Genomic DNA, 25,706 nt, shown 5'->3' with positions numbered 1-25,706 from the left:
ATTTGAATTCGGAAAGAAAAACAGGTAACTGGTGATTCTCTAGAATGCAGCTATGAGGTTGAGAAAGTCAGTAAAAGGAGATGGATCTTGAGTCAAAAAGCATCGTGCAAGTCAGAGTTCTAGCTGGAAGTAATGTAGCTGAGAAAAGACCCAGAGCTGAGGAGACAAACAAGTCATAAGTTAACAACAGAGAACCAGGATAAAGTTCTCCTGACTCCTGCTTATTGAGGTCCTTAAAGCTGTATTAGAATCAGAATTATTCCCAGTTCCATCTTTTGAAGCTTCCCTGGTAGCTCAGATAGTAAAGAGTCCGCCTGCAATGCAGAACGCCTGGGTTCGATCCCTGGGTCAGGAAGATTCCCTGGAAAAGGAAATGGCAACCCACTCCAGTATTCTTTCCTGGAGAATTCCATGGACAGAGGAGCCTGGTGGGCTACAGTCCATGGGTTCCCAAAGAGTCGGACATGACTGAGTGACTAACACATTCATTTATTCCATCTCTTGAGATCAGTGTTAACAACAGTCCCTGTTCTTAGGCTGATAATCCAAATTCCTTTTCACTGCATAATTAATCTTTTGATCCATTTGCAAATCTTCAATCTATGTTTCTGAATATATGATTTACCAAGCCTATGAAGATACACAGTGACTTTTTTGGAAATATTTTATCTTAAACCTAACGCAGGGCCTAGAAGGTAGGAAGAGCTTAATCATGATTGATATCATTATCCTCTAGGTCACTCTGATCAAATAAATTCATTTAAACTGGGTAACTTTCATGGTAATGGGGGTATGAATGACATCACTGTGGGAATTATTTAAAATCTCCTGGGTAACTAAAACTTGGCAGATTAGCTCAGTGAGTTGCTGGACATGGTATACTAAGACAGCCAAGTTGTTGCTGTGATGTTTTCCAGACCACCTGCCCTTGTGTGGACAGAATTTCCTATTATGTGGGTTCTAATGAAAGGGAAAATGCCCTTGTCCATTACAGAAGCTGAAGTGTGGGTGATAAGCCCTCTGGCTATGACCCCAGGCACCTGGGGAGTAGGCTAGTGACCTGGGTTGCCCATTTGACACCCAGGTCCTGGGATTCTGAATCTTGAGAGTGACAAAGACATAGGATCAGCTAGAGATGCGTGACAGCAGCAGTGCCATAGCTGCAGTGATCTGACCGGCCTGTTTCTGGGCGTGACTTTGGGGTGCTCTCAGACCTGGAGCCTTTTCTGATTCCGGTTTTCTGAGTCTAGGTCTCCAGCTTGGTTGATTCTAAGGATCGAGTTGAGTGACCTAAGGATTTTTTGTTTTTGTTTTTTTTTATTTCTTGATCAAGACTCAGTAGAGGGTAACCTAAGATTTTAGTGGGCAGTTTCTAACATGAATACTACCTTAGAAATCTTGTCATTTGGGTTAAGTGTCAGCACAAAACTCATTCAAAAAAGTAGTTTTTTTTTTTTTCTTTAAATTACTTTGTTTATTTGGGTCTTCCAGGTCTTAGCTCTGGCATGTAAGATCTGGTTCCCTGACCAGGGATGGAACCTGGGCCCCTTGCATTAGGAGTGCAGAGTGCTAGCCACTGGACCACCAGGGAAGTCTCAAAAGTTCATAGTTTTATACTTTAAAGTGGATCAGTATTTTTATCTTTGCATCTACCTATATATATATATATATATATATATATATATATACACACACACACACACCCAAAACTGCTTAAAAAATCAATTTATAGAAACAACAGTCAAGCTCAATATAGAAATAGGCGCTAAACTTTGGAGGATCCAGCAACTTTGTGTAGATATTCTGAGACAGTTTTGCAGTCGTAATCCTCCACTTCTTTTGAGGCTTGATAACCATAAATAACTTTACAAAACTATTACAAAATAGGATTGACATTTTCTCTAGTGCAAAAGGTACTTTTAAGAGTCTGTAAGAAATGTCAGGGGAAGGACTGGACATACTGTCCTCTTAAAGGCATACTTTCAGAGCTTGAAAAGACTAGATTCTAATTGGAGCTTTTGTATGCAAAAAAAAAAAGAAAAGAAAAAGTACTGCATATAACAATGAGAATTCTGAGAATTCTTATAGAAAAAAGCTACAAGTGATCTCAGACTGAAACACATTACAGGAATTGCTGCTTGAAGGCGTTTTTTTTTTTTTGCAAGTAAAGAAATTTTAATTTTTAGTAATTCAAACATGGATATTTCATATGCTAAATATTCAGTTTCTCAATATTCAGCTTTCTCACTTTGGCATTTATTAACCACAACTCTTTATTACTTTGTGAATTTTACAAAGATGGTAAATAATATCTGTTGTGATTCTCTCGAAATTCAAATATCTCCAAGGTTTGATTACAAAAATTTGTCCTTGAAACAGTTACTTTTTGGTTTATTTTCAGTCCAGTTCTATAAGTCTAAGTGCATCCTCTAATTCTTCCAACTTTCCAAGCCAGATCTATCTATAAGGTCATGGTAGGATATTTCTCAATCAGATTTGAGAGAATTTATTAAATTCCCATAATCTTCTCCCAGATCTCTTTCTGCAATAATTTTTTGTAAAAGTTCATTAGGAAATTTAGAAAAAAAAACTGATTAACAAAAAGCAAATAAAAATCACTAATTCTACTACAGATGGACAACCACTGTAATATTTTGGCATGTACCTTCCCAGTTTTATCTAGTGTGTGTATGTACAATATATATTTCAAAAAAGGACATGCAACATACTGTTTCATAATTTTTAAATTAAATTATATGTTTTTGGAATACCTTTGTGTCAAATGCCATTCTCTATCAGTTTTTAATTGCTTTCTAATATTTTACTGTGTATATATCTACCTCAGTTTATTTAATGAATTCCCTGCTCAATTTTTTAAACATGTGTTAAGTATTTGACACTTAAGATTTGGGTACTTTTAATGAAATAATGAAAATAATAAGTAATTTTTGAAAATAAATACATTTCTTCAAAATGTTTTATAAAAGCATATGACAGAAATAAATATCCTTTGCCACTGATTATAAAATTAGTTCTATGGAGGTCATGTAGGGCCAGTCATTTTTAGAAAGCTGAATTTTCCTGCAGCTTAGTTTCTTTAAAAAACACACAAACTCCCTCACATAGTTAATAATTTGGGTTACCACTGTGCTTTGCTTCCTAACTACTTTAATAACTAAGGATTGTCATGATGAAAACAAGCTATTATTCTGGTTTATAATATTTGCCCTTAGACTAAATTAGATCTCAATTTTTTTTTAGTTCTTTTGTCTGCCATTAATGAGTTTTGTTCTTCCTGTGTTGACAGATACCAACTTTTAATTCCTCATCTGCTTAAGCAATATTCTTGCACATAATTTTTTTAAAGCACATTCTTGTCTTGCTTGAGTCTAAAGAATACAGTAGATACTGTGGTTGTTGCTTTATTTTTAATATTAAGAGTGCTGCTTTACCTATGTACTTCCAGACATTTTAATATTCTTCTTTAGAAACTGTAGGATGAGTTAAATTTTTAATATATTCCTTAGAGAGTAAGTATCTTGCTTTTTCTATTTTTTTTTTATACCTTACTTTTGAAATTCTGCATTCTGGCATCATGTTAGAAGAAGAGCCAGATGCTTCCTGGCTAACTGGAATAGGATGTAGTCAGTGAAAGAGCCAAGTGGCAGGATGGAAAGACTGCTTAGAAAACAAGTGAAACGTGAAAGGAGACAAGTTGGATCAATCAAGTAATTACACGAACGCCAAAATCTGATCTAAAATCACCACGGGACTTGATTGGAGGGCAAGAAATATGTTCAAGGATGAAAAGAATAGAACAGAACTACTCCAAGGTTAATTTTTTTTTTTTTTTACAGAACAAAAATTGTATGGAGATTCTCATATTCAGCTTCTCTGCTGAAACAGGCAGGCTGTTTTCTGCCAGTGCCTCAGCTTGTTCAAGTCCTTCTCACATATTAAAGTTTTACCTTTCATGGCTTCCTTACAGGAATTCGGGCTTATCCAGTGTCTTCCAAAGGGTTTTCAGTTTCCTACTTGGTTGCATTTGTTCAGAAGTCTTCTTCCTGTCCTCCACCTAAGCCTATTGATGTTCTACTTTTGCAAGTTTATCAAATCTAAAAGGCTAGTAATATGAAATGTACTCTTTTGAAAAATATATACTATTAAGAGAAAACACTCCCAAGAAGACTATAACAGAATTTTGTAGTCATCAATTGTAAGATGCATTGCAACTTCAGATATGTTAAATTGTGGGGAAAAAAATGTGCACCGTAGAATAGACAAAATGTAGTACTTTACAGCTTTTTCTCCCACCCCTTGAAAAAAAATCTGGATGTGTTTGCTTCTTCCTTTAAACATAACTCACCATATTTTGTCCTATACTGTAATTTTTTTAGACTTTAAAAAAAAAATCTCATGTTTTAAACCGTAAGTCACTTTAGCCAGGTCATATCTGGCTAATGCTAATGTTAAATTAAAAAGTGAAATCTCCACCTTATTAGATATCTTCAGGTTCTTCGAAAAGTAGATTGGAATAAATTCCACGAATGGTCAGCACTGGCAAAAGGGCCCCTCCTTTTACACTTCACTGAGAGCAGCTATACACAGGACCTTAAACTTGAGTAATTAAATGGGAAAAAATCTAAGAATCGTAATGAAATTGTAGACTTAGAACTATCACTGGTATTCCAAGAAACTGACATAGGAGTTATGGTAGACAGCATTCTGAAGATAGCCCCAGTAGCTGCTTCAGCCAGAATTTGCTAGATATCAGAAGCGAGGGTTCTGGAGCAATAAAATAAAATAATAGCAGGCTTTTTCACTATCAGCAGTCATTCTGGCAATGTACTCAGAATAATGCAAGCTGTTTTAGATACTGAATTTCATTAAAAACAACAAGGTATGTAGTTGTGGGGTTCTAAAAATGCTTCAAAAATGACCAGAGAAATGGATATCTTTTTCCATTATAAGGAAAAGAATAAAATACACTCCTCTTTAGTATGGATAAATCTGATCTAAGGCAGGTAGGAGCCTGTTGTTATTGTTCAGTTCCTAAGTTGTGTCCGACTCTGCGACCCCATGGACTGTAGCCTACCAGGCTCCTCTGTCCATGGGATTTTTCAGGCAAGAATATGGGAGTGGGTTGCCATTTCCTTCTCCAGGAGATCTTCCTGACCTGGGATCAAATCCAGGTCTCCTACATTGGCAGGGAGATTCTTTACCACTGAGCCACCTGGGAAGCCCCACGTACGATCTTAGATTATACAGTTAAAATAAAAGTAGAAATGGATGAGATAAACACAGACTTATTTATTGGGCTGCAGAATTGAAAGGGACCCTATGGTTGCTGTTCGAGTTCTGCTGCTTCCCTCTTGGCCACTTAGGTTCTAGTTAGAAAGCCTGTGCTTCTGGTCTGGAGGCCAAGGGAACAAGAAGATGTGAGAGCAGTCCATGGTTTGCCGCCTTTTGCCGGTTGTCAAGCTCAAGCTAAAAAGTTTGCCATAGCAATTCTCTCACTTAGGAAGTAGGCTTCTAATTTTTAATTTGTCTCATGGGATTAAGTACGGCCTATTGTGACAGGTTTCAGAAACACATTAAGACATATGAATTGAGAACATTTATGCAGTAAGATGAGAACAACAGGAATAAGACGAAGTGCCAGGGCATCTGATTTTAGGTTTTAAACTTTTAGCCAGGAAAGATAGGACAGTGTTTTGCTTATATTTGCTCCTGATTTGCTTAAATTTGCCACTAGAGTATAAGTTCCATGAGGTTAGAGATTTTTGTGTTTTGATCACTACAGTATTCCCATCACTTAAAAATAGCATCTGGGACTCTGTAGGTGGGTTAATAAATATTTTCTGAACGGGTGTTCCATACATGATTTTACCCTTGTAACTTTAGTAAGGATCATCTTAGTCTTAGTATTTTAAGGAAAGTTACTTAATGTTTACCGTCTTTAATGTACTGATCTTAGAAATCTAGTTTTTAAAATATCTATAAAAATCAATTACTCAAGACCTTCTAATTCTATACACTTCCAAATTAACATTTTCTTTGATTTTGTTGATTCTAAAAAAAACTGAAATACTACTGTTAAGTGGATCTTAACCCTTAGAATATGGGACAATAAATAAAATTCAAAATGCAAGTTGGTGACTGCAATCATGAACTTAAAAGATGCTTGCTTCTTGGAAAAAAAGTTATGCTCAACCTAGACAGCATATTAAAAAGCAGAGACATTACTTTACTGAGGTCCATCTAGTCAAAGCTATGATTTTTCCAGTAGTCATACACGGATTTGAGAGTTGGACTATAAAGAAAGCTGAATGCTGAAGAATTGATGCTTTTGAACTGTGGTGTTGAAGACTCTTGAGAGTCCCTTGAACTCAAGGAGATCCAACCAGTCCATCCTAAAGGAAATCAGTCCTGAATATTCATCAGAAGGACTGATGCTGAAGCAGAAGCTCCAATACTTTGGTCACTTGATACAAAGAACGGACTCGTTGGAAAAGATCCTGATGCTAGGAAAGATTGAAGGCGGGAGGAGAAGGGGATGACAGAGAATGAGACAGTTGGATGGCATCACTGACTTGACAGACATGAGCCTGAGCAAGCTCTGGGAGCTGGTGATGGACAGGGAGGCCCGGCACGCTGCAGTCCAAGGGCGGGCAAAGAGTTGGACATGACTGAGCGACTAAACTGAACTGAAAATGCCAGTGATGCCTTGCAGTGTGACATTCCTAAGGCCATGATGATGAGTATAAAGTATTTAGCTTGAGATCATGGTTCCTCGCCCTTTGCACTACTGACGTTTTCAGCTTGTTCGTTTTTTGTTTGGAGAAGTGGGTGCTGTCCAGTGCATTGTGGGTTGTTTGGCAGCAGCCTTGGCCTCTACCATCTAGATGGCAGCAGCATTCCCCCTGTGCTGTCAACCAAAAGTGTCTGCAGACACTGTCAAAAGTCTTGTGGGGGTGTCAAAAATTGCCCTTGATTGAGACCACTGTTTGAGACTTTGGGGATGTGATGACAAAAGTTTTACCCCATAGAGAAAGTGATCAAAACACCTTAAGAATTAAGTACACATTTCCTTTCAATTGCTAAGAAGATACAGAAAATTTGAACCTAATTAGACTTATTATGAGCACAACACCTATAATGTGAGAGGGCAGATTAATATCAGGATTTTATAAACCATGTAACCGTACTCCAGTGAGGTCATAGAACTTCAGAAAGAAAGAATTTTTAGAGTCATCTAGTATACACTCGATGGCACCCCACTCCAGTACTCTTGCCTGGAAAATCCCATGGACGAAGGAGCCTGGTAGGTTGCAGTCCATGGGGTCGTGAAGAGTCGGACACGACTGAGCGACTTCCCTTTCACTTTTCACTTTCATGCATTGGAGAAGGAAATGGCAACCCACTCCAGTGTTCTTGCCTGGAGAATCCCAGGGATGGGGAAGCCTGGTGGGCTGCTGTCTATGGGGTCACACAGAGTGACTTAGCAGCAGCTTAGCAGCAGTGTACACTCATTCAGTGAAACTGGCATCCTGAGTAGATAAATAACTTGCCTTGGTCTTATAGTTAGTAAGTGTCATCTTAACGAATGGTACCACCAACACGTGTTTAACAGTTGTCTGGAAGAAACAAGCATGTAGCCTTTAAAGTTCCCAGTCTGATGTAGTGTAGTATATACAGGAAGGGACACATAGCTGGATTAGTGTCCCTAAACTGGTACAAGAAGAAAGCATCACATGATGTCGAGAAAAGAAAGAGAATTGGAGCAATAAACTAAAGGGACTTGTAAACCTGGCTGAAAATACAAACAGGTTCAAAAATTGCTTTACCACTTTCAGTGGTAAAGGTAGCACAATGTTATAAAAACTAGTTTTGAGAGTCAGTCTATCAAAAAACACTGAATGCACCTATTTATGATGTTTTATAGTGAGAGACCTTTTTTTTAATTTATTTTTAATTGAAGCATAATTGCTTCACAGTACTGTGTTGCTTTCTACCAAACATCAACATGAGATATGTTTTCCCTCCCTGAAACTCGTCTTTAAACTTGTACAGAAAAATCTGAAAGATACTGTGCTGTAACTCATGCAGACATGCCATTCACAGCAGCCTTAACCTATGTGTCAGTCAAGTGCCATATGTGGGCACATACAGCAGGAATACAGTCTTGACAGTTTATTTAAGTTTCCTAAGGGTCGCAAAGAGTCGGACACGACTGAGACTGAACTGAACTGAACTGAACCTAGATAGCATGTTAAAAAGCAGAGACATTACTTTGCCAACAAAGGTCCGTCTAGTCAAGGCTATGGTTTTTCCAGTGGTCATGTATGGATGTGAGAGTTGGACTATGAAGAAAGCTGAGCACGGAACAATTGATGCTTTTGAACTGTGGTGTTGGAGAAGACTCTTGAGAGTCCCTTGGACTGCAAGGAGATCCAACCAGTCCATTCTAAAGGAGATCAGTCCTGGGTGTTCTTTAGAAGGACTGATGCTAAAGTTGAAACTCCAGTACTTTGGCCACCTCATGGGAAGAGTTGACTCATTGGAGAGGACTCTGATGCTGGAAGGGATTGGGGGCAGGAGAAGGGGATGACAGAGGATGAGATGGCTGGATGGCATCACCGACTCGATGGACATGAGTTTGAGCAAGTTCCAGGAGTTGGTGATGGACAGGGAGGCCTGGCGTGCTGCGATTCATGGGGTTGCAAAGAGTCGGACATAACTGAGCAACTGAACTGAACTGAACTGAAGCTCTGGTGAGAGGATCAGTAAATGAAAATATGCTATAAGCAATTATTACACTGAAAACCATCTTTGATTTCCCAAATATCAATGTTTAAGTAGCTCTTTTCCTTTTATTGATTTTAACCCTAGGTAAAATAGAATATCATTGTTTATCAAATAATAAGCTATAACTTTTTATTCCATTCATTTATTCATTAACCAAAACATTTAACTGTGTGTCTACAATGTACAGGCACTATGATGGCAGTGGGAATAAAGTAGTACAAAGGAGAAACAGGATCTGTGCACGCCAAGAAAGATTATCCCACTGAGGAATAACACTTAGATCAAAGTTTAACCATCTCACACAGAGTGCGACAGTGATACGGAGTACGTGGCGTTCAATCTTAGATTCTTTTTCATTATTGGACTGACTGAGGAAACAACAAAAACAAAAAAAAAATTTCAAATATGATAATATGAATGGGTGTATCTGACTTTGGATTAACCTTACTTTCTAAAAAGTAGAAGGATTTTAAAGAGAAACTGGTAAAACTCCATGAAATGAGCACATAGTATTTCATTTAGAATTCACCACAAAGAAATTTAAATAACATTATTTAATATTTAAATTTTATTTTAAAAATTACTTAAATTTAAGGAAGTTAGCTTAAATAATAGCCCTAAGATTATACTGCTGGTTAGTAGTAAACCAAGAAACTAGGATTCAAAAGTAGGCAATCTGATTCTAGATTTCTACTCTTACCGCCTATGCTTGGTTGCCTAATTTTGAGGACTGAGTAAAATGAAAGAAAAAAATTACAATAGAAAACTAAAGTTGGAGAGAACTGACAAAAGCAAGTAACAAGAAGATTATAGTCTATGAAACAAATTTTAAAGTAAATAAAGCAGCCATTGTATATATAAATCAAAATAACTCATGGACTACACAATTTTATAGACCTTTAATGTTTAAAGAAAACAAAATTACTAGCATATAAGTAATTTCAATATTTTAAGAAGGTTAAAGAAAGCTAAAGATTTAGCCAAATTAACACAATCTAGAGGTTAAGAGATTTACTTTCAGCTTTGCAGAGAAATAACAGAAGTCAAAAAGGGTACATGTATGTATTACAGTAGTGGGCTGTCTATGAAAATCATTTTTTAAAACTTTTAATTTTAGATTAACTTTTAGCTGATCAGCAATGTAAAGATAGTTTAAGGTGGACGGCAAAGGCGATCAGTCATGTGTATACATATTCATTCTCTGCCAGAGAATCACTTTTATTTTATTTTTTACCTGATGGAGTGATGTCCTGAAGTATAGTCCAGTTTTCCAAATTTTTGTGTTCTGTAGCCATGCTTCTCCATGACATCCATCCATGTTGTATAATTTGGATCTAAGCCCTTAAAGTTATTCCAAGATTCTGTTAAGTGAGTGAAGAGCCCACTCCACATTGCTGGTGGAAAAAAAAAATGGGATCAGTGTAAACAAAGCTTAACAATTTATTTTGATGACTGAGACAATTATACCAAGAGAGAAAAGAGATGACTAGTTCAGAGCTCAGGCTCTGCAATAAGATATACCTGCATTAGGTGTTTTACCTAACATTTTTTATTGTTACCTCGTTTTATTCAGGGGAAAACTGAAATGAGTTCCTATTTCCGCTTTACAGGTGAATCTCTAAGGCTTACAGGTCAGGTTGTTTAAGGTAAATAGATGGAATTAAATATAAAGCCTATCTTACTTGAGTTTCTTTCAATCATAAAAATAATCACTATGTATTTATTGGTCAACTTTCCACGTTGGTCAAATGAAGTACAGATCTCATTTTCCCAAAATTCCCAAGGATTTTCCTTGTTTCTTGTCTTGTTACCGGCTTGCCACAAAAAAGTTAAGTGTACTTTTTAGTTATGTCTTCTCTCTTATTTTCTACAGCTATGATTGTTTAGTCAATAAATCTTTTCCCAAATATTAACAGGACTAAACGGAGAAATAGACACAAATACTAGGGGACTTCAATACCCCCACTTTCAACAGCAAATAGATCTTTCAGACAGAAAATCAAAAAGGAAACACTAGACTACCTGTTAGAACAGATGGACTTAACATTTTCAGAACATTCCATCCAAACACACAGAAAGTACATTCTTTTCAAGTGCAAATGAAATATTCGCCAGGAATATCATGTTCGGTCATACAACAAGACTGAGTAATTAAATTTACTAAGACTTAAATTCTTAAAAATTTAAGAAATTTAAAAATCAATCAAGCATCTTTTCTGACCACAATGATATGAAACTAGAACCAATTACAAGAAGAAAAATGGAAAACTCACAAATATGTGGAGATTAAGCAACATACTCCTAAACAACCAATGGGTCAAAGAAGAAAAGAGAAAAAACAATTTCGAGACAAATGAAAATGAAAATACAGCACAGCAACACAAATGGCATGCAGCAAAAAGCATTTCTAAGAGGGAAGGTCATAGCTATAAATACCTTTCTGTGGTATCAGTAGTAATGTTTCCTCTTTAATTTCTTAGTCCTTTCTTTTTTTTGGAAAGTATAGCTAAGGATTTGTCCGTTAAAAAAAAAAAAAACCTTAGTTTTATTATCTTTTCTGTTGAGCTTTTAGTCTCTACTTCATTTATTTCCACTTTGATCTTTGTTTGTTTTCTTTCTTCTACTAACTTTGGGCTTAGTTTGTACTTTTTAAAAAATCACTTGCTCTGCAGCTATGTTCCAGTCATTGACCTTGGTCCTGGGGACACAATGTTAGTAAGGCCCCAGTGTGTGGGGCTTAGCTTTGGTAGTTACCTCATTGTTGCTGCTTTTGTGGGAGGTAGCACTATGGCTATATGTTGCTATAAGTGCTGTGTGATGCACATAAACCTGATCTGACTGATTCAGCTCATGAAAATGTTCTTATTCTCTCTAGAATATGGTGTATACCTTAAACTAACACAGTGTTTTATGTCAATTGTATCTCAGTAAAGCAGGGAAAAAAAGCCTTTTCTCTTTTCTGTGTACACATGTAGTAGGGTTGAATCCTTTTCTCATCTAACAAAATGCTTTCTTCATGAGAAGTGGAATAGGGTATCACCTGGCATTGAATCCCAACACTGCTAGCCCTTTGATAAGTTATATAACCTTCCAGTACTTTAGTTTTCATCTGCAAAATGTTTATAACAACAATTTCCACTTTGTGACAATGTGGATAATTATATAAATTAAGACCCGCAAAGGCAGTTAGAATATGGCCAGGCACGCAGTAAGAATGCAATATATGTGAGTTTTTATTACGATTATTCCCTTCTCTTTGTTCTAACTGTTCAAAATAGACTTCTTCCAGGAAAAGGATCACCTAACATTTCTGAAATCTTTAGCGTTCCTTGAGCACTTTTAAAATCCATTATCTCACTTGATGCTAGAACAGCCCTGTGAGGGACACAGTGCATACAGCATTCTGCGATTAGGAAACGGAGGGGCGCGCCTGACATAGTCCATTGAGGACCGGAACCCAGTCCTCACCTCACCCCAGGACAGCTCTCATTCCACTTGCTCAAAAAAGAACAAAAAGTGAACAAAAGTGTTTGTAATACACCTGGTCCTTCATCATGGAAACATCATTTATAATACACTTCAGGTTTCTTTTAATCATCAGTGATTATATAGTTGGTAGTGCTGAAAACGTAGTCACAAAATAAAAACATGTGGCTCAAATCATGCAGAATATGATGTCAGGAACTTAACGGACAAAAGAAAATCATTGGCTGCTATTTGTGAGTTCCAGTGCAAACCATCATAAAGTGGAAGAGAAAGACAACTCTATCAGAGAACAGAATTTATAAAAATGTCGATTTCTTCTTTTTTTCAGTTAGTCATGACTTAACTGCCTATTTCATAAATTACTATAATAAAAGTAAACAGGTAGATTTGGGATAGAAGTTAATTGAGACCGAAGGAAAAAATACCTAATCTGCAATAATACGGAAAATTCCAGGTATACCTGAGAAGTTTTACTACTTTGTAGCTCAGATGCTAAAGAATCTGCCTGCAATACAGGAGACCTGGCTTCGATCCCCAGGTTGGGAAGATCCCCTGGAAAACGGAATGGCAACCTACTCCAGTATTCTTGTCTGGAGAATCCCAAGGACAGAGGAGCCTGGCGGGCTACAGTCCATGCAGTCGCAAAGAGTCAGACACAAGTGAGTGACTAACACTCCTTCAGTTCAGTTCCTTAGTATACTTTACAATCCCCTCCCAACTACTTATCTCTTACTGAAAAATTTAAATGGAACTCCTCTAGGAAATATAAGCATTTCTGAATTTGCCTGGAGAGTTGAGATTCTTAGTCACCAGTCATAAGGAAATGAAACAACAGACTTTAACTAAACACCATTTTAGGTGATAAAATTTCTACTCTTAAAAAAGCCCAATACCCAATGTTGTTGTTTAGTCACTAACTCATGCCTCACCCTTTGCAACCCCATGGAGTTGCATGCTCCTCTGTCCATGTGATTTCCCAGGCAAGAATACCGGAGGGGCTGCCTTTTCCTTCACCAGGAAATCTTCCCAAGCCAGGGATCAAACTCATGTTTTCTGCATTAGGAGGCCGATTCTTTACCGCTGAGCCATGAGGGAAACCCCCAATACCCATTACATACCCTGAAACACATCTCACATATATTCAAAAATTTTTATTAGATGCCAAATATGATTTACTATCCTATTTTGGAGTATAATCTTTTAAAGTGTGAAAACATTTTCAGGGTGGGGCTACTTCCAGTAAAATTAAGCATGTTCGTACCTGCACGCGATGGACAGCAGATTGGAGAGTTTGTGTAGGCATTTAGAAAGGAAGTGCCATGTGCCTTCATGAAGTTGATAAAAGGAAGTTTCACTACCTGACTTCCTGGATAAAATGTTAGCCTTCCATCCTGGAATAAAGAAATTTAATTGTTTATGAAGCACTGATTACATCGCAAAAGAAGAAAATAATTTCCTTTAATTTTAACCATAAAGTTCCCAAGTAGTTGGGACTTCCCTGGTGGTCCAGAGGCTAAGACTCCATACTCCCAATGCAGAGGGCCCAGGTTTGATCCCTGTGCTGGGAACTAGACCTCACATGCCGCAACTAAGAGTTTGCCTGCTGCAACTAAGACCTGGTATAGCCAAATAAATGAATATTAAAAAAAAATTCACAAGTAGCAAAAAACTTCAATATGATCCTAAGAACCTTCAAATAATGAAAACAAGTAGACAAAGTGTTATCATTCTCTGGCTCATAATAGTGTAAATTCATGTTGTGTGAGACTTAGATCCATTTGAATACAGAAAATAAATGAAAGAAATTAATGGAAAGTTGGATGGACTGACTGAACCAATGTTTGTTGAGTATTTGGTATGTGCCAGGCACTATGAAAGATCTGGAGATACAATGGTGAATAAAAATAGAGTCCCTGGCCTCATGAAGCTTATAGACTAGTGGGAGAGGCAAAAAACATCAGTTCAGTCACTCAGTCGGGTCTGACTCTTTGTGACCCCATGGACTGCAGCACGTCAGGCTTCCCTGTCTATCACCAACTCCCAGAGTTTACCCAAACTCATGTCCATTGAGTCAGTGATGCCATCCAGCCATCTCATCCTCTGTCGTCCCCTTTTCTTCCTGCCTTCAATCTTTCCCAGCATCAGGGAAACCAAGAATAAACCAAGAATAATTACAATACCATTACTGTTATATGGCCTTGAAAAAAAATCTAAAGATACAGAACAACAAAGGAAACCTTCTTGGTAAGAGTGAACAGGGAAGGCTTCTCTGGGAAGTGAGAGCTGAAGAATGAGGAGGGTCACCCATTCAAATAGAGATGCCTGCAGGACGTGGTGGAGATAACAACTAGGCAGCTGGAGAGATGAGCTGGAAGACTGGAAGAGATGTTTAGGTTGGAGATACCTATTTTGGAATTGAATTGGGAATTGAAGAACTCTTCTTGGTAAAGAGCAAAAAAGAGAAAAAAGAATGTTCCAGTCCTGGAGTTATATCTATTGTATGTTTTCAGTGTAGTTTTGTAAATAAAATACAGTTTAAAAGTGAGCTAATCCAAAATACAGGACATACATACATCTTTGAGATGTCTGAGATTTCCAAATGGAGATACAAATTAGGGTACATATAGGAATCTGGAGCTCAGAGAAGTCTATCCTAGTGAAACAAGGCTTTAATATATCCATGGCATTGAAAACTGTGAGACAGTAAAATCTTTTAGGGAGAGAGAGAAAAGAAAGAAAGAAGCCCTGAGGAGTCCCAGGTAAGAAGAGAAGGCAGAGTGGGAAACTGAGAAAGAATGACTAGTGAGGGAGGAAGGTATCAGGAGACTGAGTCTCATGAAAGCTGAGGGAAGACAGTGTGTCAAGAGAGATGGAATAGCTGTGTTGAGAGGGTATGTAAATAAGGTCAGAAAATGCACATTGGAATTGGTGGCTGGTGACGTTGACAGGAGCACTTCCAATGGAGTCGTAAGAATGGACACCTAAAACAGAAAGGGAAGAGAGAATGGGAGGTGAGATGGCAGGTGGAGAAACCACTTCTAAGTATTTTTTTGCAAAGGAAAACAAAACAAAACAAAAAAAAATGGGATGGATGTTAGCTAATAGAGGGTTAGATATAGGAGAAATGTGGGATTAAGGTCAGGATTTTTTAAAAGGTGGGTAAAGTTAGAGCATGCTTATATGTTGAAATAAATACCACTTCTAGCAGAAGTAATCACTGAATACTAAGCAAGTAACTCCTTATTTCCTCAATGATAAGCAAGGGAGCCCAGGACAAAAGTGCACACTCTACCCTTGTAAGAATTTCACTAAGTCCATAAATTCAAACTCTCGGAAACTTATCTTGATAAAACCCAAATGCCTACAGGTCTTATTCCTTCAATCTTTTGGACATGGGGGACAATAACCATTTGTGGCCACTGGATGGATTCTAGACAACCCAGCCACCCAGGTTCATCCTTTTGGAGGGATGGAGCAGGTCTTGTAGCAGAAGCACTGGGATGCCATACAATTCAGACAGTGAGGCTTGGACTCCAAGTCCTGCAACTAGATTTAGACGGGTATAATGACCACTGAATGGATACAGCAGTGTGTCTGTAATTCATGTTAGCAATTTCTTGACTCATTTCCATGGAAAGCAGACGAGAAAGCAGGTATCTTTAAATAGCAGAATAGCAAGGATGGCAAATGGGGGAGGGGATAACTACCTCACTTCGGGAAGTTTCTAGCACAGAATATGTAAAAGGTGGTCCATGTAAAGATTACTGCCTACGATATAAAGGCACTCAATAAATATTCAGTGAGTGAAATGAAACAAGTCTTTAATTCAGAGCTGTATAAGTTACAAAAGACAAATTCAATATGTTCAAAATTCAACACTGCATTTTTGTAAAACTTAATAAACCTGGATTATGTGCATCAATGGGATGATTTATATTTGACTAGGTTCTGAGAAAATATTTAAATTATGCTACACATATTCTCAAGGTCAAAAGCATACTAATACTTTAAATGAAGATCAAAACTGTATTATTAGAGAAGATATTGAACATTTCTAGAAGTTTTGGCTTTTTAGCTTCATGTAGTTTTTACACACTAGCAAATACTTTTAAAAAAAGGCTAAAGTGGTACCATTGCTCATGGTATCGATGGGAGGTGGTTCACATAGTAATTCAATCTGAACTGAAATGGATCTTAACATGGTTAGCTGATGAAAACCACAGAGAAAGTAAGTTTTCCATCGTGTGGTACTGTAGTTCACAATGAATAGTCAGGTCTTAGTACAGTTCTAGCACATTTTAGTTGGGAGAGAAAATCTTCCAGAATGGTTTTCAGAATAACTTTCATTATCTTAAGGCCATTCCTACTGTTTAAACAAATCGAGTACCCTAAAACTGGGCATTTAAAAAAGAAAAAGAGACCCACTAATTGGCTTTCTGAGCACCAAAGAATTGATACTTTTGAACTGTGGTGTTGGAGAAGACTCTTGAGAGTCCGTTGGACTGCAAGGAGATCCAACCAGTCCATCCTAAAGGAAACCAGTGCTGAGTTTTCATTGGAAAGACTGATTGATGCTGAAGCTGAAACTTCAGTACTTTGGCCACCTGATGAGAAGAACTGACCCTGATGCTTGGAAAGACTGAAGGCAGGAGGAGAAGGGGATGACAGAGGATGAACTGAACTGAATTGGCTTTCTGCATAAAAGTGCCAGAAATGATACCAATTGCCTTTTGCCTTAGTTTTTGAATTCTGCTATTATTCTTGACTCTCCTGGGAGGCAGGCATTTCCTGCCTTGGGATGGATAAGCTTTTTGGTAGATATAATTCTGTGATCTGGATTGCTCCTTCTAGAGCCACGACTTGGTTCAGTTCAGTTCAGTTGCTCAGTCGTGTATGACTCTTTGCAACCTCATGGACTGCAGCTCACCAGGCTTCCCTGTCCATCACCAACTTCTGGAGTTTGCTCAAACTCATGTCCTAGATCCAATCATCTCATCCTCTGTCATCCCCTTCTCCCACCTTCAATCTTTCCCAGCATCAGGGTCTTTTCCATTGAGTCAGTTCTTTGCATCAGGTGGCCAAAGTATTGGAGCTTCAGCTTCAGCATCAGTCCTTCCAAAGAATATTCATGACTTGGTATGCAACTCCTTATTCTGGGCCAGGGAAAACCAGTGATGTTTAGATTTCAAGACATCAATCTAATGAAAGAATATAATAGTAATCTTAACTGTCTGACTTATTATCAAGCAAGACTGTTTAGAGCATTCTTTTCAGATCTGTTCATCAGACTGAATGAGAGCCTCACTAGACACTACTACACAGTCCTGTGTATAGCACTCCCGAAACCTCATGAAAACTACAAACAGCAGAGGTGCAGGGGTGAAGGAGGGGGGCAGAGAGGATGCTTATGCCCTTATGCCCTTAAGACTCAGGCTGAGGTGTTTATTTTCTCTTTGAAAAAATGGGTTTATTAAGATATAATTCACACATCATGCAACTAACCCATTTAATTTATACAATTCAGTGGTTTTTTTTAGTATATTTAGGGAATTGTGTAAGCATCATCACTATCGATTTTAGAACATTCTCATCATGTCCAAAAGAAATCTAGTATTCCTTAACTGTCACGCGTTAATCCTCCTGTTCTCCCGAATCTAGGTAACTGTTGGTCTGTCTCTAATTTTTGTCTCTGTAGATTTGCTTTCTTTGGACAAATGGAATCATACAGTATGTTGTCCCTTCTGAGTAGCTTCTCTCACTTAGCGTAATGACTTTAGGTTCATCCATGTCGCAGCATGTATCAATACTGCATTTCTTTTTTATTGTTGAAAAATATTACTAAATTTTATTTGCCCATTTATCACCTGATATATATTTGAGTTGTTTTCACTTTTTGGAAGTATTAATATTTACGTAAAAGTTTTTGTGTGGACATATGTGTGTTGACATATGTTTTTTATTTCTTTTGGATATATACCTTGAAGTAGAATTGCTGGATCAATGTGAAACTCATGTTAAACATTTTTGGAATTGCTAGATTGTTTTCAAAAGTAGCTACGCCATTTTACACTCCCACCAGCAGCATATGAAGGTTGCATTTCTCTCATATTCTCATGGCTCTAGTGTGTCTCTGATTATAGTCATCTTTGTGGATGTGAACTGGTGTCTCATTGTGGTTTTGATTTGCATTTCCGTATGATTAACAATATTGAGTATCTTTTCATATGTTTATTGACTATTTGCATATCTTCTTTGGAGGACTGTCTGTTCAGATCTTTTGCCCATTTTTAAATTGCCTAAGAGCTTGCCAGGAGAAGGCAATGGCACCCCACTCCAGTACTCTTGCCTGGAAAATCCCATGGACGGAGGAGCCTGATAGGCGGCAGTCCATGGGGTCGCACAGAGTCGGACACGACTGAGCGACTCACTTTCACTTTTCACTTTCATGCATTGGAGAAGGAAATGGCAACCCACTCCAGTGTTCTTGCCTGGAGAATCCCAGGGATGGGGAAGCCTGGTGGGCTGCTGTCTATGGGGTTGCACAGAGTCGGACATGACTGAAGTGACTTAGCAGCAAGGGCTTGCCAGGTGGTGCTTGTGGTAAAGAACTGGCCTGCCAATGCAGGAGACATAAGAGACTCGGATTCCATTCCTGGGTCGGGAAGATCCCCTGGAGCAGGAAATGGCAAACCACTGCCTTGAGAATCCCATAGACAGAGAAGCCTGGCAGGGTTGCAAAGAGTCAGACATGACTGAAGCGACTTTGCATGCATGCAAACTATCTAATCCAAAGTCACAGATTCGCACCCATGTTTTTTTCTAAGGGTTTAATAGTTTTAGCTTTTATGTTTAATTCATCAGTTCACTTTGAGCTACTTTTTAAAAATGGAGTGAGACATTTTGCATGTGGATAATCAGTATTCCCAACATTATCTGTTGAAAACACTATTCTTTCCCCCATTAAATGGTCTTTGCATCTTTATTGAAAAATCAAATGAGAGTTTGAGAGTTTATTTCTCTACTTTCAATTCTATTCCATCGATTTATATGTCTATCTTTATACCAGTGACACACTATCTTGATTACTACAGTTTTGAAGTGAAGGTAAGTTTTGAAGTTAGAAACTTTAAGTCCTCCAATTTTGTAGTTCTTTTACAAGACTGCCTTGGGTATTCTGGGTCCCTTGAATTTCCATATGAATTTCAGGATGGTTTTTTTCTGTTTCTGCAAAAATGTCATAGTGATTTCTGAAGAGACTGCATAGAATTTGTAGATCAATTTGATGATTATTACTATATTAACAATATTAAATCAATTTCATAAACATGCTTATCTAGGTGTTCATTAATTTCTTTCAACAATGTTTTATAGTTTGATTCAGAGTATAAGAATTGAACTTCTTTGGTTATATTTAATCCTAAGTATTTTATATTTTGGATACTATTTTAAATAGAATTATTTTCTTAATTTTATTTTTCGTTTGTTCATCAATCAAAGGTATAAAAATACAATTGATTTTTATGTATTGATCTTACATCCTACAGCCGTGTAGACTAACTTATTAGTTCTAAAAGTTTTGCAGTAGATTCCCTAGGATTTTCTTTATACAAGGTTATGTTATCTGCAAATAGAGACATTTTTCCTTTCTAATCTAGATGACCTCTATTTCATTTTCTTGTCTAATTCCCTTCCTAGAAAACTGCCAGCTTAACTGCTGAATAAACACAGTAAGAATGGACAGCCTTGTCTTGTTCTTGGTCTTTGGGAGAAAACATTCAGTCTTTTATAGTTAACAATAACATTAACTGTGGATTTTCTGCAGGTGTTCTTAATCAGGTTGAAAAAATTCTATTTCTACTTGGTTGAGTGCTTTTATCATGAAGGGTTATTGAATTCTGTCAGATGCTCTTTCTGCATCTATTGAAATGATCACCTGTTATCTGTCCTTTATTCAATTAACATGGTCTATCACATTGACTAGTTTTCAGACATTAAACCCACCTTACATTTCAGGGATAAATCACATTTAGCCATGGTGTATAACCCTTTCTATATATATTTGAATTTGACTTGCTAGTATTTTCAGGACTTTTTCTTCTATATTCATAAGAGATATTAATCTGCATCAAAATTTACATACACATATATAGAAAAATCTATGTGCTTATACTATACTAAAAACAAACTCCAAATATTTCAGTCATCTTCGGAAGTTTCTAGGATGTTGTGACACACCACGAAGATTCCCTTTAGAGTGAAAGATTGCCTCTGCTGACGGTAGTTTGTCTTGCTCCAAATGGTGCCCCATTCTGGGTGCATTCCACAAATAATGGCCATCCAACATGAAAGGCCTGGTCTCCTCCCCCAAACTGGAAACAGCTCTGAAGCATCATGCTAGTTTGAGAACTACGCACAAGATCAGCTGAGGCAACAGTCAGTTCTCTTTTTGCAGGATCCTGCTTCCTTCCTTTCCCTTTAATCTCAAGAGCACTGATAATAAACTCATTCTTGTTACTCTCCAAGATTGCCTGTTAGGATCCTAAGTTTAGATAATCATAAAGATTACTTTAAGTAATATTCTCAATAAATTCTAGGGGTATATCCAGATTATGTAACTTTAATCATCCTGGGTTATTTTATGAGGAAGGCAATACAACGTAATGATTAAAAGTGCTCTTTGCTGCCAGACATACTTAACACCAACAATCTACCTGACCACAGTGACACCCTGTCATAATAAACTAACATTATATTTAGTAACCAAACATTTGTCCAAGCAGTAGTTTTAATATCATGGATAATACTAAAAATATCAGGTAATGTTAATATTTGTATTCTTTTTAGTTGATGGTTTGGGAAAGTTACAAAAAATGTTTAAGTTTGGGATTAAACAACAACAACACATATACGCATACAGTTTATCCGGAATATAGGAGAATGGGTCAAATTATGTCAACTAATGAACATAAATCAACACTAACAGGATTATCAGACAACTGGGTAATAAAAGTACCTTGATCGCTGGAAAGCTACCAGGCTTTTACGTTGATGCAGAATGTTATTTTGCCCCACAAGTGAATCAAGCGGGGATATGGACTGAAAATTTATTAGTAATTTAATGGGCCAGCAAAGAAAAAAAAAATTTGCTAAGATGCGAATCGGAGTGCGTCTTACTAAAGCATGTTTTTATGTGTGTTACATGCATATCTATGTGGTGCACGTAGGTCTGTACGGGCCGTCAAGGTAAAATGCATTTCTTGCTTTGCATCAGGATAAAACGTGTTTGGAAGTCTCAGATTCTGCTCCCGGAAGCCTGCAAGCAGGGGAAGGGCTGGGCCAATCGCGGCTGTGCAGCAGGGCGCCCCCTCCCCTGCCTTTCCATACTTACGAAGGAGTCGCTCACGACTAGCAACACGTTAGGAGCATCGGGCCAAGCCTGAATTGCTCCCCGCCTCTGCCCATCTGCCCCGGGAGCTGGTGCTGCCAGCGCCGAGGCTGCAACCACTGACACCCACAGCAGCAGCATCTCCGCTTACTGGGCCTCCGGGCGCTGAGCCCCCTCCCCCTCCCTCTAGGAAGTTCCTCGGGAGAACAGGAAGGCGGGGATTCCTTTTACCCTCAGAACTACAACTCCCATGAGGCTCGAGGGGAGCGCATGCACACAGGAGGAGCGCCCGTCTCTCAACTCTCGTTAAGACCTTTTAATCAAATACCGAGAGAACTAAACTTCCCCCAGCCACTTCCAGTCATGTGATCGATGCCTGGGGGTGAAATGCGCATGCGCTGTGCTTTGAGCTTGGGCGTTTTGTAGTAGAGGAGCATCTCCTTTCTCAGGTGGGTTTTTTTTTTTTTGGTTGCTGTCGCCTTTTGCAGAAGTTGAAGCCGGTCGGCCTGTGGAATTGTTACCTAGAGCGAGAAAGGACAGGGTGCCGGGGGCTGCCGGTTTGGCGCCGGACGAGCTTGGCAGAGTGTCAGGCGAGACCGGGAGACGGTGAGGTGGCAGCCTGTCTGTCACTGAAGCTGAACCGGGCGGTTCCTTGTGGGACGTCTGTCTGTCTGTCTGGACCGCCTCACGCGGGATGCGGGTCCCGTGGGGCGCCTCTAACACCTTCTCCCGAAAAGTATTTCTAGCCTGCCTTGTCCTGTTCCCCGCTTTTCCCGTGCAGTGATGTGCTCCGGAGGGGTGAGGGTTGCGGCCTACTAAGACAAGTTTCCGGAGAAGGCAGTGGCACCCCACTCCAGTACTCTTGCCTGGAAAATCCCATGGACGGAGGAGCCTGGAAGGCTGCAGTCCATGGGGTCGCTAGGAGTCGAACGCGACTGAGCGACTTCACTTTCACTTTTCACTTTCATGCATTGGAGAAGGAAATGGCAACCCACCCCAGTGTTCTTGACTGGAGAATCCCAGGGACAGGGGAGCCTGGTGGGCTGCTGTCCATGGGGTCGCACAGAGTCGGACACGACTGAAGCGACTTGGCAGCAGCAGCAGCAAAACAAGTTTCATTTTTTGGGGTGAGGATGAGCTTAGGTGCCCTTTGCCTCCAGAGTGTGAAGGAAAGAAGAGCTGGACGGGCCCTCAGAGGAAGAAAGGCTGGGCTGTGTGGCTTGTTCGAATAACCGACATAGGTTTAGAATACCATTGTTCCGCTGCAGTGGTTTTTAAAAGATCTCTGGTTCTCTTGACTGTTGAACTCCTTTGGAGAAATCGGGGGGGGGGGGGGGGAGGAAGCAGATTTTTGGTCCCAGAGCCAAGTTCCTGATGTGGTTATTATAGTTTCAGGTGTATAATTTGTGCATCATATTAGTCGCTTTAATCTTTTGATACGAAAAAGGAAGAGTTGTAGTGTTTCTTTCTGTGAAATCAACTTTTCATACTAATATCCGACAGTGCTTTTTGCAGAAAATAATTACAGAAGGAGTCAGACTTTACTTATTTAATACTCGCAGGGTGCTTATTATGCTCTGAGCATTATACTGTGCATTTGTAGAGCACCTGTTGTGTGCCAAGTACTTTTACGTGGAGGATTTTCTGTTATCCCCACTTTCACCGTTTTTTTCAGATAGGAAAGCTGAGACTTGGACAAATTGAATGACTTGCCCAAGGTTACAGAGGGAATCAGTCTGAGTAGGACTTGAATTTGAGTAGTCTGTCCTGACTCATTGCGTTGCTGTCTCTAATTAACTGTAGGATGTCCCGGCGTTCCCATGAATTTACTATGTTAGTTAGTGAAGCAGCGCTGTTGGTCAGGCAGCATGCTAAACATCTGTGGGAGCAGACAGATACAGAAACAATGGTCCTTGACTGTAAGGAACTTACACCTTAGGGAAAAACTGAAATAATAGTACAGCGTGAGAGGTAATACACATAGACTCCCTCACAAACAGGATCTGTTTCAAATATTTGTTTTGAGTTAATTTGGAATATAGAACATATTTTGTCAGAGAAACAATGTTGACTGACATTTAGAGTCATTAAAAACATATTTAACTTTATCTGTGGGATAGTATTGATTTTGTGAACTCTTCAGTCTCTGTGGCCTTGTTTTCTCAGGACGTGTATTCAGAGTTGACGGTCAGGGTGAGTGAATCACATCTTTTTCTTCCTGGCTCTCCTTTTGGCAGTGTTAGTGGGAGCAGGTGCTATAGTAGTTTGGAGCAAGATGGATATTTTAGGCCCTCGGATATATAGCTCTGAAAGACATCTCTTCTTCCTTCTCCTCCGACATTCGGTTTGTCTACAGTATCCCTCCCAAGTGGATTGTGCAGTCTGTGCCTTTTCATCTCCAGTGACGGGAAACACTTCTTTGAGGAGCCCATTCCATATTTTTATTGGTGTAATTATTAAAAGCTCATGTTTTGAGCTGAAGTCAGTCTCTGTATACCTTTGACCATTCATTAGTCCAGTTACTTCACTTTTACGTGAGTAATCGCTCCTTTTCAGCTACCCTTCTCACCTTCCCCACCAGGTTTCGCCCCCTGCCCAGGCCTTCCCAGTTCCTTTGGGTAATTATCTTATAATTTCAGTTTGTTTTTGAACACTCTATTCTGGACATAAAGCATATTTGCTAACCAGTAACTTAGCATGTTGGGACAAGGCAATGGGACCCCACTCCAGTACTCTTGCCTGGAAAATCCCATGGACAGATGAGCCTGGTGGGCTGCAGTCCATGGGGTCGCTAAGAGTCGGACAGGACTGAGTGACTTCACTTTAACTTTTCACTTTCATGCATTGGAGAAGGAAATGGCAACCCACTCCAGTGTTCTTGCCTGGAGAATCCCAGAAACGGGGGAGCCTGGTGGGCTGCCATCTATGGGGTCGCACAGAGTCAGACATGACTGAAGCGACTTAGCAGCAGCAGCAGCAGCAACTTACCATATCAGAAAAGGTACTTTTGAGTTGTGTGTGTATACCACTCTGTGTGCACATCTCTCTGTGTGTACTTGTGTATGTATAGTGTGTTGCACTGAGGGAAGGGCTCCATTATGTGTATGTTTAAGTCATCAGTTAAAGATCCTGTGTTAAGGGCTAATTGGTTTAGTGAAATACTTAACTTTGCAGTTCAGAAAATTGTTCACTTTAAAGTTTGGGTGTAGGTTTTGGTTCTTCATAGTCTTTTAGTGTCCAGCATACTAGACAGCATGTTGAAAAGCAGAGACATTACTTTGCCAATAAAGGTCCGTCTAGTCAAGGCTATGGTTTTTCCAGTGGTCATGTATGGATGTGAGAATTGGACTGTGCAGAAAGCTGAGCGCTGAAGAATTGATGCTTTTGAACTGTGGTGTTGGAGAAGATTCTTGAGAGTCCCTTGGACTGCAAGGAGATCCAACCAGTCCATTCTGAAGGAGATCAGCCCTGGGATTTCTTTGGAAGGAATGATGCTAAAGCTGAAACTCCAGTCCTTTGGCCACCTCATGCGAAGAGTTGATTCATTGGAAAAGACTCTGATGCTGGGAGGGATTGGGGGCAAGAAGAGAAGGGGACGACAGAGGATGAGATGGCTGGATGGCATCACTGACTCGGTGGACGTGAGTCTGAGTGAACTCCAGGAGTTGGTGATGGACAGGGAGGCCCGGCGTCATGCGATTCATGGGGTCACTAAGAGTCGGACATGACTGAGCGACTGAACTGATACTAAGATCATGGCATCTGATCCCATCAGTTCACGGGAAATAGATGGGGAAACAGTGGAAACAGTGTCAGACTTTATTTTGAGGGGCTCCAAAATCACTGCAGATGGTGATTTCAGCCATGAAATTAAAAGACGCTTAACTCCTTGGAAGGAAAGTTATGACCAACCTAGATAGCATATTCAAAAGCAGAGACATTACTTTGCCAACAAAGGTCTGTCTAGTAAAGGCTATGGTTTTTCCAGTAGTCATGTATGGCTGTGAGAGTTGGACTGTGAAGAAAG

The 25,706-nt window shown here is 39.1% G+C and overlaps 2 protein-coding genes across 6 annotated transcripts in view; one reads left to right on the top strand and one right to left on the bottom strand.

Moving 5' to 3' along the window:
* Positions 1-21,872, bottom strand: part of ARSK (arylsulfatase family member K) — a 55,463-nt gene extending 33,591 nt beyond the window's left edge. Inside the window, exons 1-3 of one of the 2 annotated variants that reach the window (XM_019965434.2) lie at positions 21,683-21,872; positions 13,556-13,685; positions 10,043-10,202 (exon numbers count right to left, since the gene is read on the bottom strand). In XM_019965434.2, the coding sequence (XP_019820993.2) occupies positions 10,043-10,202; positions 13,556-13,685; positions 21,683-21,820 (428 nt within the window). In that variant the 5' untranslated portion in view covers positions 21,821-21,872. Of the gene's footprint in view, positions 1-10,042; positions 10,203-13,555; positions 13,686-17,313; positions 17,456-21,682 lie in introns of those variants that run through there. The other variant, XM_070794042.1, reaches the window with a different exon arrangement.
* The window catches only part of SKIC3 (SKI3 subunit of superkiller complex), a 147,284-nt gene that overhangs the window by 19,219 nt on the left and 102,359 nt on the right, over positions 1-25,706 (top strand). For 2 of the 4 annotated variants that reach the window (XM_070794039.1, XM_070794041.1), the window contains exon 1: positions 22,030-22,128. The exons of 1 other annotated variant lie outside the window; for it this stretch is intronic. The gene's annotated coding sequence lies outside the window, so the exon portion shown is untranslated. Of the gene's footprint in view, positions 1-22,009; positions 22,129-25,706 lie in introns of those variants that run through there. One more of the 4 variants, XM_070794040.1, reaches the window with a different exon arrangement.

The sequence above is a fragment of the Bos indicus genome, chromosome 7, assembly GCF_029378745.1.
Source record: "Bos indicus isolate NIAB-ARS_2022 breed Sahiwal x Tharparkar chromosome 7, NIAB-ARS_B.indTharparkar_mat_pri_1.0, whole genome shotgun sequence".
In the NCBI taxonomy this organism is placed as follows: Eukaryota; Metazoa; Chordata; class Mammalia; order Artiodactyla; family Bovidae; genus Bos; species Bos indicus.
The sequence above is the reverse complement of the archived record's forward strand: the minus strand, read 5'-3'. Positions and strand labels throughout refer to the sequence as shown.